The sequence below is a fragment of the Pelophylax lessonae genome, assembly GCF_965119305.1.
Source record: "Pelophylax lessonae genome assembly, chromosome: 3".
Classification (NCBI taxonomy): Eukaryota; Metazoa; Chordata; class Amphibia; order Anura; family Ranidae; genus Pelophylax; species Pelophylax lessonae.
Window position 1 is genome coordinate 19442686 of NC_138770.1, and position 17738 is coordinate 19460423.

Genomic DNA, 17738 nt, shown 5'->3' on the forward strand with positions numbered 1-17738 from the left:
CTTTAACTTATTTGCCATTACTGAAATCTGGCTTCATGAATCCGACACTGCTTCTCCTGCTTCCCTCCCCCATGATGGCCTTCTCTGGACTCACTCTTCCAGGCCTACGCAGCTCCTAACAGGTACTTCACCCACCTACCCCTATGCAAAACGTGCTTAAGAGCGCAGCTACGTTTCAGAAAACGTAGCTGCGCTCTTAAGCACCTGTGGCGTAAGACTAAGTCCCAGAATGACTTCAACCAATATAAATCTGCCCTCCGAAAATGCTACTTTTGCCACTTCACTGCCAAGCAGACAAAGCTTCTCTACCTTCAACTCTCTTCTTCGTCCTCCTCTTCCTCCACTCTCCAACTTACTCACTGCCCAGGAGATCACCAATCACTTCAACAATAAGATTGATTCAATTCATGAAGAGATCTCCAATGTACTATTTTTGTGTGACTAATACAATCCAAATAATTCTTACCTTCATTTCCCAAAGTTATCCGTCTACAAGGAGACCTGTATACATCAAATGAGGATGGAGGAGGACCAGAGTCACATGACGGAGAAGATACTAAACCTCACCATGGAGATCATCTACCTGCTGACCGGAGAGGTGAGGAGGATTGTGGGAGGTCACATGACATCACTCTTATCTCTATTAATAGAACACAGACCTGACCGGAGAGGTGAGGAGGATTCTGGGAGGTCACATGACATCTCTCTTATCTCTATAAATAAAACACAGACCTGACCGGAGAGGTGAGGGGGATTCTGGGAGGTCACATGACATCACTCTTATCTCTATTTATAAAACACAGACCTGACCAGAGAGGTGAGGAGGATTCTGGGAGGTCACATGACATCACTCTTATCTCTATTAATAAAACACAGACCTGACCGGAGAGGTGAGGAGGATTCTGGGAGGTCACATGACATCACTCTTATCTCTATAAATAAAACACAGACCTTACCGGAGAGGTGAGGAGGATTCTGGGACTCTAACATGATATTCCTATTGGTTCCTCAATACAGAGATTTCCTCCTCTGAAGTCAGGTGATCGAATGACCATCACAATGCCTCCATGTGACTTCCTAAATCGTGAGAGACACAACATGCAGAAGATTCTAGAAGTCACCAAGAAGATGATGGAGCTGCTGACAGGAGAGGTGAGCGGTGCTGGGAATTCTTTTTTTGTAATTTTATTTTTATTGAATTTCCCAAAAATAAAGAGGAAAATAGTCAATGGTTTTAATTACGCAAACAGCATGAAGAGGGTATATAGATATTACAGCATTGTGACGGGAGTTACTTTGGGCGGGGGGCTTTACCTTAGAGAGGTCAGGAAACTCCTTGCCCAGCTCCCCCGGCCCCTCCTATGTGTAAGTCACCCTGTGTCTATTAGGAGCACAGGGTGATGGAGAAACACAGTTTTGGGCCTTCACTAACCAGACTCACAGTACAACCATACTGGACTAAGCATTTCCTGTTACCCCGGTTATCCTTGGTTCTATATGTGTGGTTTGTGTTGAAAGAGTGAAGGGGGCTCTTTCACTTAGGACCATAATATTTATGAACAATATCCCTCAAGAAATATATTATGATACATTGGTTCGACATTTTCAGGTTGCTTGTAGGAGTTTATCTAATAGACCATTGCTAGATAGTTTGAGGTGGGATGGGGTTTGTTGTTGTTAAGTGCCTGTATCCCATTGTTCTATTGTTTCTGTCTGCCTTGGGATCAACCTATTATGGGATGTATATGTGTATGTGGATTAGCTACTAAAGGGGAGGGGGGATTGTCCCAGAGTGTATAACTCTTTGTGCCTGTGTTTGAATAAACAGTCTTATGCTTTTTACCACCCTACACTGATGTCTTGACAAGTGATTGGGTGAGCTAAGGGATCTTGGATCGTGCTGGTACCAGGCAACGGAAGCTTAAACGGCGGACATACTTTTCTTGAGTATGGGGCCTGTCACAAGCATGAAGAGGGTATATAGGTATTTCGCCATGAAGAGGGTATATAGATAATATAGCATGATATATCATGACTTGATAAAGTGCATGGGTGCGAAACATGTCATCACGTCAACTGTCCGAGCTTGCGTTCCATGCTGGGATCCCGAGGCTTCCTGTGGTTCTTTCTGCTCCCGCCCACTGGCCGATGTGATGTCACCCAAGTCCGTTGCTGCGCTCTGTCTGGTCCCCCGAGAGGCAGTATCGTATTTCCCAGGGATTTTGGACTGGCGCCCCTCTATCAGCCCTCACCGCAGTGCTGGATGACCCTTCCATTAATGCCCAGGGACCTTTTGCAGTGGTATTGTTGGCTTTTTCATTAACTTGACTGTTCTTATCCACCACATTGTGGGTAATAAACTGTTGTGAGACTTTTACTCTTAATAGACCTGGCTGTTTTTTTCACAGTCCTGCAGCTAATTCTCCTTCTAGTGACCACTGGGGGCACCTAGCGTGGTCTTTTGTTTTGTGTATGCCTGTATCTTGCACTATACAAAGTGTATTTTGACAGCTGCATAGGTTTGTCCTGGTCTTCCCATGAATCCATCTATGATCTGTACCCTCAGCGCTCGGTATACATGTTTGTTTAAAATGACGTAACTGAAATCTATGGGCTTCGGCCCAGGGCAGGATCCTTCCATAGGACAGAGAGTCTGGGATTGAAGGATTATATAAAAGGTAAGCAGGAGAGAACATGGTGAAGAAATAAAATACTGTGTGCAACATTTTTTCCATATGGACAACATAAATAGCATAGGGGAGGAGGATTGTTTCAGTGGAGAGGACATGGTGGAGTCAGCTGACCATAATAAAGGGCATGGGTGAGTGGGGTAGATAAGCCCAAATTATATTTCAGACCCGCGACTGGGTGGGGGATGGACAGACTAGGACATGAAAGTCTGGAGGTGGGAGGCATAATAATAATTTAACCACTTCCCACTGGAAGGCTGTCATATGATGTCCCGGTCTGGAAGTGGTGATATCTGGATGATGGGTGCAGCTGCAGGCATCATCCAGATATCTTTCTTTTCAGCCAGCAATTCCCTATCTTGTAAAAGCCCTAGCTGGTCATGAGCCACTTGATTTACAGGCAGCGGGAGGGGATGTCCTCCCCCTCTCCGGCTGCCCTCCAGTACCATAGAGCTTACCAAAAAATGGATGGTCCCCGGCCATCTCTATGCTCCTGGGAGGCTGAAAGCAACATTATGACATCACTTCTGGTGCTGTCAGATGTAAACACTGCCAGTTTTTCATCCTGGAAAGCAGAGATCAATGTTTTTTTTAACCACTTGCCGACCGCCGCACGACTATTTACGTCGGCGGTCAGCCCCTCACAGGCAGAGCGACGTAGGGCTACGTCGCTAGCCTTTGAGGGTCTAGGGAGCGAGCGCGTGCCGCCGGAGGTGCGATTCCGCTCCCGCGTGGTCACTCGGCAATCGTCGGTGCAGAGGGAGAAAGGCAGGCGGCTGATGTAAACAAGCCGCCTGTCATTCTCCCCTGTGTAGGAATGGTGATCATACGGTTCTACTATGTAGGACTGTTGATCACTGTTCCTACACCTCAAGCCACAGCCAATCACAGTTAGAATCACGCCCTTAGGGACACACATAACCCCTCCCTCTCAAAAAAGTTAACCCCTTCCCTGCCAGTGTCATTTTTACAGTAACAGTGCATATGTATAGCACTGATTACTGTAGTAATGTCCCTGGTACCCCCAAAAGTGTCAAAAATGTCAGTCGAGGGTCCGATCTGTCCGCCGCAATGTCGCAGTCCCGCAAAAAAAATTGCAGATCGCCGCCATTACGCGTTAAAAAAAAAACAACAAAAATGACAAAAATCTTTCCCTTTGTTAGTAAACGCAATACCTTTTGCGCAAACCAATCAAAATTCGCTTTTTGCGATTTTTGTTTTTTACCAAACATATGGTAAAAAAAAAATTGGCCCAAAATGTTAAAAAATTTTTATTTTTACTTTTTTTTTTTTGGGAATTTCATATAAAAAAATGTGAAAAATATTGTTATTTTTGCAAAATTGACGCTGTTTTTTTGTTTATAGCGCAAAAAGTAACAATCGCACAGGTGATCAAATACCACCAAAAGAAAGCTCTGTCATGCCTTATTCTTATTACAAGGGATGTGTACATGTCTAGTAATAGGAATAAAAGTGATAAAAAAATAGAGTTGGTGTACAAATAAAAAAATTTATAAATAACAATAAAAATTTTTTAAAGCACTCCTGTCCCCTCGTGCTCGCAGGCAAAATCAAACACATACGTAGGTTGCGCCCGCATATATATATATATATATATACATATACGATGTTCAGACCACACACGTGAGGCATCGCTGTGAACGTTAGAGGGAGAGCAATAATTCTAGCACTAGACCTCTTCTGTAACTCTAAACAGGTAACCTGTAAACATTTGGAAAGCGTCGCCTATGGAGATTTTTAAGTACCGTAGTTTTGCGCCATTTCACGAATGGGTGCAATTCTAAAGCATGACACGTGTTTGATATCTAATTACTCGGTGTAACATCATCTTTTATATTTTACAAAAAACTGGGTTACAGGTATCTATTTTGTTTTTTTTTCCATTAAAATTCATTAAAGTGTATTTTTTTCCCAAACAATTGTGTTTGAAATATTGCTGCGACCGCCATTTTATTATTTAGGGTCTTTGCTGAATAAAATATATATTTTTTTTAATGTTTGGGGGCTCTAAGTCATTTTTTAGCAAATAAATGATGATTTTTACATGTAGGAGAGAAATGCCAGAATTGGCCCGGATGGGAAGTGGTTAACAGGTCAGGTGCTCCCAGACCGCCCCTAGATCTCAGCCAAAGCAAAGTGGATTGTGCTATGCGATGGGACTTATGGTGCCATATAAATGTAACAAAGGTACTTTGCAGCAATTTCAGCTGAGAAAGAGGGACTTGGACCGGGAGAGTCTCCAATAGGTACAGCAGTTTGGGGAGGAACCACATTTTGAGGACATTTACCGTGCCTAGCCAGGAGATATTATACAGTAAGCATCCCATTGTTTCAGGGATAAATGTATGTCTTGAAATAAAGAAGGAAGGTTAGCTTAGTATAATGAGGAGAAGATGTCACATGAATAACGATGTATTTGAGGGAACAGGTACACTAGTGATACCAGTAAGCGGATTGTAAGGTGCCCAGAGTTGTGGGAGGAATGTTGATAGAAAGATCCTCGATCTTAGAAGTATTAATCTTATACCCCGGCAGTGTACTCAGGTAGATGATTGACAATTATTAGTAGTTATAATTTATACACAGCATGTTTGTTACAATGAATGTTTTATTTTATATTCAGAGTGGAAACCTCGGGGATGATAATATTGATGTTAAAGAAGAGTATAAAGAGGAGGATGAGGAGTATGGAGTGATGAAGGAGTTTTCAGAAGGACACAAGAATAGGATGGAGCCACCTAATACCAGGAACCCACCAGAGAGATGTCCCCGTCCTCTGTATTCCCGGGATTCCACACAGGAAGATCACACCATCCCCCACTGTTACAAGGTTGGTGGGATGGAGTATCTAGAACATGGACTTGTGGAGATGATGTGTGGATTATTTTATGTGAGCTTATATTTTACAGATGATTCTACTCTCATTTTTTTTTAGGGTGAAGATCTGATAGATATAAAAGTTGAGGTTAAATCAGAAGAAGAAGAGAGGTATGAGAGGGATGATCAGCAGTCTATGGAGGAGGATGGAATAACGGGGACATTTATAGAGGAGGACACTCCTACAGAGATCAGCACAGGTGAGTCATTAACACTAAATACATTCCACCCATACTGCTCACTGATTGGGCCAGAGTGCCCAGGTCTAGCAAGATCTCTGACCGCAATTTTCCCAGATTTGCTTGCTCTGATATCTGCTGGCTGTGCCGGGTGGAGGGATATGTCTGTATAGTCTCAGACCCAAGTCAACAGTCTCAGGAGATGGGAGGCAGCGGTGTGAGACCTCTGCAATTTGTCTCAAGTAACATATAAGCTTCCCCCACACTATATACTCTATGTTGTATATTACATACTCCTGATCCCTGCACTATATACTCTATGTTGTACATTACATACTCCTGACCCCTGCACTATATACTCTATGTTGTGCATTACATACTCCTGATCCCTGCACTATATACTCTATGTTGTACATTACATACTCCTGACCCCTGCACTATATACACTATATTGTACATTACATACTCCTGACCCCTTCACTATATATACTGAATGCTGTACATTACATACTCCTGACCCCTGCTCTACATATTCTGTTAAACCAAAACTCTAAAGCTACGTGAAAACCAGTCTGTGACTAAGTATACTAAATATATTTCTGCTGTGTTTACATCAATACAAATAAAAAAAAAAAATCATGAATTATGCACTCAAAAGTTAACTCTTACAATTGTTCATAAAACTTATGTAAAACATAAAGTCCCCGCCCAGTGTCCACAAATATGATGTTACTTATTCCTGACCCCTATATATACTCTGTTATACGCTAAAAAGTTGTACATTACATAGTGCTGACCCCCGCACTATATACTCTTTGTTGTACATTACATAGTCCTGACCTCTACAGTATATACTTTGTTTTGTATATTACATAGTCCTGATCCTTGCTGTACATACAATAACCCAATGATGGTGGTCTTCAGGATCAGTCCAGTCTTCATCTTGGTTCTCCCCCCATCCTCACTCTCTGACCTCTGGTGGGGCTCAGCCCCGCTGTTATTCATGACTAAATCATGGACTAAATAAGGAAGTGCAGGACTTCTTGTGTTGGGAAGATGGCAATGAGTGATAATGGGGGAGGGGACACTCGTCCTATAATCCCCTCATCACTGTCACTCCTATAAAAGACAGTTCCCGTTGTTTCCTCACTCTCTGACTAAGGTCCATGAATAAAGAAATGACCTGGTAGGAGATCAGAGGACCCATTTACTAGTTACCTTGAGGGGGGAATTGTAAGATCCTCAGAGACAAAGCTGCCTGATGTGGGCGGAGTCCTGGTTTAGGGGAACCAATCTGCTGATGTCTAATAATAATCTTTGTATTCCTATTTTAGAAGATGGACACGAAATGAGGAAAACCTCAGTGGATTGTCTCACTTTGTCTCCAGACTGTAAAGTAGAAGATGAGGACATCACACAGTATAGTCCAGGAGAAAACTCGACTACCTCAAATCTCCATCCAGCACCACACAGTGTAGATGGACCATCGTATTCCTCTTATCCTGAGGAACCTCAGACTGTGAGGGACGGTGCCGGACCATCGTATTCCTCTTATCCTGAGGAACCTCAGATTGTGAGGGACGGTGCCGGACCATCGTATTCCTCTTATCCTGAGGAACCTCAGATTGTGAGGGACGGTGCCAGACCATCGTATTCCTCTTATCCTGAGGAACCTCAGACTGTGAGGGATGGTGCCGGACCATCGTATTCCTCTTATCCTGAGGAACTTCAGACTGTGAGCGACGGTGCCGGACCATCGTATTCCTCTTATCCTGAGGAACCTCAGACTGTGAGGGACAGTGCCGGACCATCGTATTCCTCTTATCCTGAGGCACCTCAGACTGTGAGGGACGGTGCCGTCCTTCCAACACATAAGAGGTTTTCCTGTACTGAGTGTGGGAAATGTTTTGCACGGAAGTCCCATCTATTCACACATCAGAGATTACACACGGGGGAAAAGCCGTATTCCTGTCCTGAGTGCGGGAAATGTTTTTCAGACAAGTCCAGTTTTTACAAACATCAGAAATTGCACACGGGGAAGATGTATTCCTGTTCTGGGTGTGGGAAATGTTTTTCACAGAAGGCCAGTCTTTACAGACATCAGAGATCTCACACGGGGGAGAAGCCGTATTCCTGTCCTGAGTGCGGGAAATGTTTTTCAGTGAAGTCCAATCTTAACATACATCTGAGATCTCACACGGGTGAGAAGCCATATTCCTGTCCTGAGTGTGGGAAATGTTTTTCACTGAAGCCTAATCTTTACAGACATCAGAGAACTCACACAGGGGAGAAGCCACTTTCCTGTCCTGAGTGAGGGAATTATTCCTCATTGAAGTCCTGTCTTCCTGTACATCAGGGGTCCAACACAACCCTCAAGGTGTATTAGTGCCTTGAGTGCGGGAAATGTCTTCTATATGAATGTTGGTGGACATGTGGGGAAGAAGCACACCCTGATATACACCTCAGATATACTCCATGGCTGATCTTCATCATGTAAGAAACACTTCATAAGGAGATCAGAGATCACCAAAGACATGTATGAAGTGTTGTCCCGTGTTGGCCATTGATGGCAGTAGAAAAATAAAAATGGAATCCTTACCTTTCATTGGCTGAGTACATTTTGTGGTTTAACCTTTCACAAACACTTAGAGGTCTATTTTTAAAAATAATAATTGAACGAAGGTGACCAGTATTTGCCCAGCCATGATGAATGTTGGGCATATTTCATTACGTAAAGTGACTTCCTTGGCTCCATCTAGTGGCCACAATGTGGTATTCATATAAATCATATAAACCCCCACTGAACTATAAATAATGAATATCAAAACCAGATTTAAGATCCTAACGTGAAATCTGCCGTCGTAATACCCCTCAAGTTTAAAATATATATACAGTGTGTGTGTGAGTGTGTGTGTGTGTGTGTGTGTGTGTGTATATATATATATATATATATGAGGATTTCGCTGATGTCATACGGCACTAATAAAGTTTACCCAAAAGAACATTTCATGTCAGAATTTCTAATACAATGTGATATAAATAAATAATAGGATGTGAATCCCCAGAATTCTTAGACCCTCCTCAGTGAATAAATATATAAGATAATCTGATAGAATATGTCCTTATTAGTACAATCCAGCCCACATAATGTGTAACTCTCCGTATACACCAATCCATCTTCATATATTTGTGGTCACCGCTGTGACTGGAATACTGGAGTGCAGCCCACTACCCGAAGGACTTACACTCACCAGATAAATATGCCCCAAATGTGTGGATTTTGGCTAAAACAGCATAAAATCCGGAATGGATGGATGAGCCGAGCACGGCCTCCCAGTATATCCTCCTCCGAGCCTCCGTCTCATCATATATACTCCGTCTCATCATATATACTCCGTCTCATCATATCTACGGCACGGATCTTCCTAAAAGAGAACTAAAGCCACAATAATGTGATAATGTAAAAACTGTATTAATTTTATGTATAAAATACACTCACATAAGAACCAATCAGCATAACACCGGCAATACAGTGATCCCCTCCCCCTGTCCAGTGGCTGTCAGTGTGTATACGGCTGTTCTCCCTGCCCAGTGGCTGTCAGTGTGTATACGGCTGTTCTTCCTGTCCAGCGGCTGTCAGTGTGTATACGGCCGTTCTCCCTGTCCAGCGGCTGTCAGTGTGTATACGGCTGTTCTCCCTGTCCAGCGGCTGTCAGTGTGTATGCGGCTGTTCCCCCTGTCCAGCGGCTGTCGGTGTGTATACGGCCGTTCTCCCTGTCCAGCGGTTGTCAGTGTGTATACGGCTGTTCTCCCTGTCCAGCGGCTGTCAGTGTGTATGCGGCTGTTCTCCCTGTCCAGCGGCTGTCAGTGTGTATGCGGCTGTTCTCCCTGTCCAGCGGCTGTCAGTGTGTATACAGCTGTTCCCCCTGTCCAGCGGCTGTCAGTGTGTATACGGCTGTTCTCCCTGCCCAGCGGCTGTCAGTGTGTATACGGCTGTTCTCCCTGTCCAGCGGCTGTTAGTGTGTATACGGCTGTTCTCCCTGTCCATCGGCTGTCAGTGTGTATACGGCTGTTCTCCCTGTCCATCGGCTGTCAGTGTGTATACGGCTGTTCTCCCTGTCCAGCGGCTGTTAGTGTGTATACGGCTGTTCTCCCTGTCCAGCGGCTGTCAGTGTGTATACGGCTGTTCTCCCTGTCCAGCGGCTGTCAGTGTGTATATGGCTGTTCTCCCTGTCCAGCGGCTGTCAGTGTGTATACGGCTGTTCTCCCTGTCCAGCGGCTGTCAGTGTGTATACGGCTGTTCCCCCTGTCCAGCGGCTGTCAGTGTGTATACGGCTGTTCTCCCTGCCCAGCGGCTGTCATTGTGTATATGGCTGTTCTCCCTGTCCAGCGGCTGTCAGTGTGTATGCAGCTGTTCTCCCTGTCCAGCGGCTGTCAGTGTGTATACAGCTGTTCCCCCTGTCCAGCGGCTGTCAGTGTGCATACAGCCGTTCCCCCTGTCCAGCGGCTGTCAGTGTGTATACGGCTGTTCTCCCTGTCCAGCGGCTGTCAGTGTGTATACAGCTGTTCCCCCTGTCCAGCGGCTGTCAGTGTGTATACGGCTGTTCTCCCTGTCCAGCGGCTGTCAGTGTGTATAAGGCTGTTCTCCCTGTCCAGCGGCTGTCAGTGTGTATTCGGCTGTTCTCCCTGTCCAGCGGCTGTCAGTGTGTATACGGCTGTTCTCTCTGTCCAGCAGCTGTCAGTGTGTATACGGCTGTTCTCTCTGTCCAGCGGCTGTCAGTGTGTATACGGCTGATCTCCCTGTCCAGAGGCTGTCAGTGTGTATACGGCTGTTCTCCCTGTCCAGCGGCTGTCAGTGTATATACGGCTGTTCTCCCTATCCAGCGGCTGTCAGTGTGTATACGGCTGTTCTCCCTGTCCAGAGGCTGTCGGTGTGTATACGGCTGTTCTCCCTGTCCAGCGGCTGTCAGTGTGTATACGGCTGTTCTCCCTGTCCAGCGGCTGTCAGTGTGTATACGGCTGTTCTCCCTGTCCAGCGGCTGTCAGTGTGTATACGGCTGTTCTCCCTGTCCAGCGGCTGTCAGTGTGTATACGGCTGTTCTCCCTGTCCAGCGGCTGTCAGTGTGTATACGGCTGTTCTCCCTGTCCAGCGGCTGTCAGTGTGTATACGGCTGTTCTCTCTGTCCAGCGGCTGTCAGTGTGTATACGGCTGTTCTCTCTGTCCAGCGGCTGTCAGTGTGTATACGGCTGTTCTCCCTGTCCAGCGGCTGTCGGTGTGTATACGGCTGTTCTCCCTGTCCAGAGGCTGTCAGTGTGTATACGGCTGTTCTCCCTGTCCAGCGGTTGTCAGTGTGTATACGGCTGTTCTCCCTGTCCAGCGGCTGTCAGTGTGTATAAGGCTGTTCTCCCTGTCCAGCGGCTGTCAGTGTGTATAAAGCTGTTCTCCCTGTGCAGCGGCTGTCAGTGTGTATACGGCTGTTCTCCCTGCGCCAGCCACCCCTGATCACCACCACTCATCTCTGCTGGCCCACACACATAGTAAAGCCACATCTGTAATGCATTTCAACAGCCCTTCTCAAAGGGTGTGGCTACGAATTTCGAAGCATGTGACGTTCTCTTTCAAGTCTAGGATCAAGTAAAGAGTGTGCATGCTCTGAAACATGTAGCCACGCCCAGTAATCCTCCAATTGTGACGTCACTTCTGCCCGGTGGGCGGTGCATTCCAGCATGGTTCTTAGGGAGATGGACACATTTATTACAGCGACTTGCTTTTTTATGAAGAGCGCAGAGCTTACTTATACATGTGCAATGCCAATTGTGTTCCAATATGAACAATAAATATGTCTTTATACTGCACTTAGAAGACCTCTCCCTCCTATGTATTTTCTGTGTAGCCCCCCTCTAGTGTGCTATCAGTTTAGGTACAGGCAAATTTATTGACTCATGGTAAGTGTGAGCCCGGAATCTTGGTCAGGGTTTACTGCAGGTCAGGCTGGATGACTCACAGAGAAGACTCCCAACACTCAGGGGTCTTCACCAGAGGGAAAGCCAACCAATGTCACATCACATACATGGTCCAATGCCCGGTAGATGCAGCCCTCCTTGGATGGTGAAACTACAAAAACAAAGAAGCAGAAGGCGCAGACCCCTAGTGCATTACCTGAGTAACAGCGGAATTTATTAATATAAAAAGCAACCAATAAAATGCATACTCACAAAGGTGCAGAAATATACAGCATGTACATGGAAGGATACATGAGGTAGAAAATCCAAGTTTTTCTGCGTCCTCACATAAGCACACTAACGTGTTTTGGGGGGCACACCCCCTTCTTCAGAGCTGTGCTAACCAGCACAACTAGTGTTGAGCGAACACGGACTGTATTATTCGTGTTCGTACCGAATAATTGGATTTTTTGTACCCGAACACGGACACTTTACTGTATGTTCGGGTAAAAATCCGTGTTCGGTCGTTTTATTTCCGGGTTTTGCATGCTTTGGCGCTCTTTTCATGGCGGGCTTTCAACAGCCAATCAACAATCGTTTAACTGGTGTGCCTTAAGCCATCCCAGCCATGCCTGCAAATGTCTCAGTAGCTGTGATTGGCCGTCTGAAGCATGTGACCAAGTCTTTATAAGTTCGAGGCAGCCGCAGCGGCGTCATTATGCTGCTTATATCAGGGACAGAGCACACATCAACGTGCTGGCTGCTGATTAGGGAAAGATAGGCAGGAAAAAACCATTTGTGTCCGGATAGAATTGAGGGACAGGTCGGAGTGTTTAGGCAGGGCGAGTTGTAGGCATTTTAGGGATAGAGTCTGCTGAATTATAGGGTCAGTGTCTTCTACAAACTACAATCGATATTGCTGTGTGGGGGGTGGGGTCTGCACTCAATCCTGATCTACGATCTCTTCTCAATCCTGTTAGGGACAGAGTCTGCTGAATTTTAGGGAAACTGTGTTCTACAAACTACAATCGATATTGCTGTGTGGTGTGGGATTGGAGATAGGCAGGTGTCAGTGATCCACATCCATTTTTCTGTGTGTGAGCTGCAGTGAACACAATCTTTTTGGGCTGCAGTGAACACAATCTTTTTGGGCTGCAGTGAACACAATCTTTTTGGGCTGCAGTGAACACAATCTTTTTGGGGTGCAGTGAACAAAATCTTTTTGGGCTGCAGTGAACACAATCTTTTTGGGCTGCAGTGAACACAATCTTTTTGGGGTGCAGTGAACAAAATCTTTTTGGGGTGCAGTGAACACAATCCTTTTTGGTGTGCAGTGAACACAATCTTTGTGGGGTGCAGTGAACAAAATCCTTTGTGGGGTGCAGTGAACACAATCTTTTTGGGGTGCAGTGAACAAAATCCTTTTTGGGGTGCAGTGAACAACATCCTTTTTGGGGTGCAGTGAACACAATCTTTTTGGGGTGCAGTGAACAAAATCCTTTGTGGGGTGCAGTGAACACAATCTTTTTGGGGTGCAGTGAACACAATCTTTTTGGGGTGGAGTGAACAACATCCTTTTTGGGGGGCAGTGAACAAAATCCTTTTTGGGGTGCAGTGAACACAATCTTTTTGGGGTGCAGTGAACACAATCTTTGTGGGGTGCAGTGAACACAATCTTTTTGGGGTGGAGTGAACAACATCCTTTTTGGGGTGCAGTGAACAACATCCTTTTTGGGGTGCAGTGAACACAATCTTTTTGGGGTGCAGTGAACACAATCTTTGTGGGGTACAGTGAACAGAATCTTTGTGGGGTGCAGTGAACACAATCTTTGGGGGGTACAGTGAACACAATCTTTGTGAGGTGCAGTGAACACAATCTTTGTGGGGTGCAGTGAACACAATCATTGTGGGGTGCAGTGAACTCAATCTTTGTGGGGTACAGTGAACACAATCTCATACTTCTGAAGGTTTGAGGGTGCTGCCTGTTCCATACTCCCCCTACTCCTCATCTAGCCTTTTAGGGGTACAAACAATAGTAATTGGGGCCTAGTGTGGTTGTGTACGTGTGATATACATACACTTTTTTGGGATCATATTTTCTATTCCGCTATTTAATCAAAAACCTTTGGGGATCAGTTAAATTGGGGGATAGTCTGTGTTGGTACGTGTGAGAGAGATCCACCTTTCCAAGTTGTTGGGGTTCATCTCATACTTCTGAAGGTTTGAGGGTGCTGCCTGTTCCATACTCCCCCTACTCCTAGCCTTTTAGGGGTACAAACAATAGTAATTGGGGCCTAGTGTGGTTGTGTACGTGTGATATACATACACTTTTTTGGGATCATATTTTCTATTCCGCTATTTAATCAAAAACCTTTGGGGATCAGTTAAATTGGGGGATAGTCTGTGTTGGTACGTGTGAGAGAGATCCACCTTTCCAAGTTGTTGGGGTTCATCTCATACTTCTGAAGGTTTGAGGGTGCTGCCTGTTCCATACTCCCCCTACTCCTAGCCTTTTAGGGGTACAAACAATAGTAATTGGGGCCTAGTGTGGTTGTGTACGTGTGATATACATACACTTTTTTGGGATCATATTTTCTATTCCGCTATTTAATCAAAAACCTTTGGGGATCAGTTAAATTGGGGGATAGTCTGTGTTGGTACGTGTGAGAGAGATCCACCTTTCCAAGTTGTTGGGGTTCATCTCATACTTCTGAAGGTTTGAGGGTGCTGCCTGTTCCATACTCCCCCTACTCCTAGCCTTTTAGGGGTACAAACAATAGTAATTGGGGCCTAGTGTGGTTGTGTACGTGTGATATACATACACTTTTTTGGGATCATATTTTCTATTCCGCTATTTAATCAAAAACCTTTGGGGATCAGTTAAATTGGGGGATAGTCTGTGTTGGTACGTGTGAGAGAGATCCACCTTTCCAAGTTGTTGGGGTTCATCTCATACTTCTGAAGGTTTGAGGGTGCTGCCTGTTCCATACTCCCCCTACTCCTAGCCTTTTAGGGGTACAAACAATAGTAATTGGGGCCTAGTGTGGTTGTGTACGTGTGATATACATACACTTTTTTGGGATCATATTTTCTATTCCGCTATTTAATCAAAAACCTTTGGGGATCAGTTAAATTGGGGGATAGTCTGTGTTGGTACGTGTGAGAGAGATCCACCTTTCCAAGTTGTTGGGGTTCATCTCATACTTCTGAAGGTTTGAGGGTGCTGCCTGTTCCATACTCCCCCTACTCCTAGCCTTTTAGGGGTACAAACAATAGTAATTGGGGCCTAGTGTGGTTGTGTACGTGTGATATACATACACTTTTTTGGGATCATATTTTCTATTCCGCTATTTAATCAAAAACCTTTGGGGATCAGTTAAATTGGGGGATAGTCTGTGTTGGTACGTGTGAGAGAGATCCACCTTTCCAAGTTGTTGGGGTTCATCTCATACTTCTGAAGGTTTGAGGGTGCTGCCTGTTCCATACTCCCCCTACTCCTAGCCTTTTAGGGGTACAAACAATAGTAATTGGGGCCTAGTGTGGTTGTGTACGTGTGATATACATACACTTTTTTGGGATCATATTTTCTATTCCGCTATTTAATCAAAAACCTTTGGGGATCAGTTAAATTGGGGGATAGTCTGTGTTGGTACGTGTGAGAGAGATCCACCTTTCCAAGTTGTTGGGGTTCATCTCATACTTCTGAAGGTTTGAGGGTGCTGCCTGTTCCATACTCCCCCTACTCCTAGCCTTTTAGGGGTACAAACAATAGTAATTGGGGCCTAGTGTGGTTGTGTACGTGTGATATACATACACTTTTTTGGGATCATATTTTCTATTCCGCTATTTAATCAAAAACCTTTGGGGATCAGTTAAATTGGGGGATAGTCTGTGTTGGTACGTGTGAGAGAGATCCACCTTTCCAAGTTGTTGGGGTTCATCTCATACTTCTGAAGGTTTGAGGGTGCTGCCTGTTCCATACTCCCCCTACTCCTAGCCTTTTAGGGGTACAAACAATAGTAATTGGGGCCTAGTGTGGTTGTGTACGTGTGATATACATACACTTTTTTGGGATCATATTTTCTATTCCGCTATTTAATCAAAAACCTTTGGGGATCAGTTAAATTGGGGGATAGTCTGTGTTGGTACGTGTGAGAGAGATCCACCTTTCCAAGTTGTTGGGGTTCATCTCATACTTCTGAAGGTTTGAGGGTGCTGCCTGTTCCATACTCCCCCTACTCCTCATCTAGCCTTTTAGGGGTACAAACAATAGTAATTGGGGCCTAGTGTGGTTGTGTACGTGCGAGATACATACACTTTTTTTGATCATATTTCCTATTCCGCTATTCAATAAAAACCTTTGAGGATCAATTGAATTGCGGGATAGTCTGTGTCGGTACGTGTGAGAGAGATCCACCTTTCCAAGTTGTTGGGGTTCATCTCATACTTCTGAAGGTTTGAGGGTGCTGCCTGTTCCATACTCCCCCTACTCCTCATCTAGCCTTTTAGGGGTACAAACAATAGTAATTGGGGCCTAGTGTGGTTGTGTACGTGCGAGATACATACACTTTTTTTGATCATATTTCCTATTCCGCTATTCAATAAAAACCTTTGAGGATCAATTGAATTGCGGGATAGTCTGTGTCGGTACGTGTGAGAGAGATCCACCTTTCCAAGTTGTTGGGGTTCATCTCATACTTCTGAAGGTTTGAGGGTGCTGCCTGTTCCATACTCCCCCTACTCCTCATCTAGCCTTTTAGGGGTACAAACAATAGTAATTGGGGCCTAGTGTGGTTGTGTACGTGCGAGATACATACACTTTTTTTGATCATATTTCCTATTCCGCTATTCAATAAAAACCTTTGAGGATCAATTGAATTGCGGGATAGTCTGTGTCGGTACGTGTGAGAGAGATCCACCTTTCCAAGTTGTTGGGGTTCATCTCATACTTCTGAAGGTTTGAGGGTGCTGCCTGTTCCATACTCCCCCTACTCCTCATCTAGCCTTTTAGGGGTACAAACAATAGTAATTGGGGCCTAGTGTGGTTGTGTACGTGTGATATACATACACTTTTTTTGGATCATATTTTCTATTCCGCTATTCAATAAAAACCTTTCTAGGGCAAGATCTTAAATTACAGAAATATGAGGAGACCGTCAAATAAGGGCCGTGGCCTGGGTCGTGGTGCTGCTGGTAGAGCTCCTGTTGCAAGGAGAGGACATGGTCGATCTGTGCCAGCTACACGCACAAGTGAAACACCTTCCTCAAGTGTGAGTAGGCGACAGAACCTGCATCAGTATTTGGTAGGGCATCAAACGCCCCTAGAAGTGATGAGGCCAGAACAAGTTGAGGCGATAGTAGATTGGTTTGCTGCTGACAGTGCCTCCAGTTCCTTCACATTGTCTCCCACCCAGTCTACTGCAGAAAGGTCAGAGTTGGCACCTGCAGCCAATGTCCAACCGTCTTTCACCTCACCCCCTTGCAAATCAGGCCAGCAGTCTGAGCCCCAAGCCATACAGCAGTCTCTTATTCTTTTTGAGGACTCTGTCAGCAGGGTTTCCCAGGGCCATCCACCTAGCCCTGCCCCAGAAGTGGAAGAGATTGAGTGCAGCGATGCCCAACCACTTATTTCTCAAGATGAGTACATGCAAGGATCATCGCAGCACGTCTCCGATGATGACGAAACGCAGGTGCCAACTGCTGCGGCGTTCAGCATTGTGGAGACCGACAAGGAGGGCAGGGGTGAAGACTGGGTGGAAGATGATGTGGAGGACGATGAGGTCCTCGACCCCACATGGAATGAACGTCATGCAGGTGACCTGAGTAGTTTGGAGGAAGAGGCGGTGGTCGCACAGAGCCACCAGCACAGCAGAAGAGGGAGCAGGGTGCAGAAGCGGAGCGGCCGTGCCCTAGACACTACGCCCGCTACTGCCCAACGCAGCAAGGGAACGAGCGCACCAAAGTCAGCTCAAAGGAGTTCTCTAGCGTGGAAGTTCTTTGGAAAATGTGCTGATGACAGGACACGAGT

General features: G+C 45.4%; 5 protein-coding genes across 5 annotated transcripts in view; 4 read left to right on the forward strand and 1 right to left on the reverse strand.

The window, feature by feature from the left end:
- The window catches only part of LOC309550239 (uncharacterized protein), a gene marked incomplete at both ends in the record, with an annotated part of 1760330 nt that overhangs the window by 1417810 nt on the left and 324782 nt on the right, over positions 1-17738 (forward strand).
- The window catches only part of LOC309548816 (uncharacterized protein), a 530695-nt gene that overhangs the window by 33907 nt on the left and 479050 nt on the right, over positions 1-17738 (forward strand). The gene's annotated exons all lie outside the window — the stretch shown is intronic.
- LOC309548808 (gastrula zinc finger protein XlCGF66.1-like) overlaps positions 1-17738 on the reverse strand; it is a 137350-nt gene that overhangs the window by 10606 nt on the left and 109006 nt on the right. The gene's annotated exons all lie outside the window — the stretch shown is intronic.
- LOC309548809 (uncharacterized protein) overlaps positions 521-17738 on the forward strand; it is a gene marked incomplete at both ends in the record, with an annotated part of 57088 nt that continues 39870 nt past the window's right edge. The window contains 2 exons of the mRNA XM_082248750.1: positions 521-598; positions 1018-1152. Coding sequence (XP_082104876.1) covers positions 521-598; positions 1018-1152 — 213 coding nt within the window. The remainder of the gene's footprint in view (positions 599-1017; positions 1153-17738) is intronic.
- On the forward strand, positions 7809-8293 carry LOC309548810 (uncharacterized protein; the record flags this gene model as incomplete). Its single annotated transcript, XM_082248751.1, has 1 exon — positions 7809-8293. One exon carries the CDS (start codon positions 7809-7811, stop codon positions 8079-8081), a length of 273 nt encoding a protein of 90 aa, XP_082104877.1. The 3' UTR covers positions 8082-8293.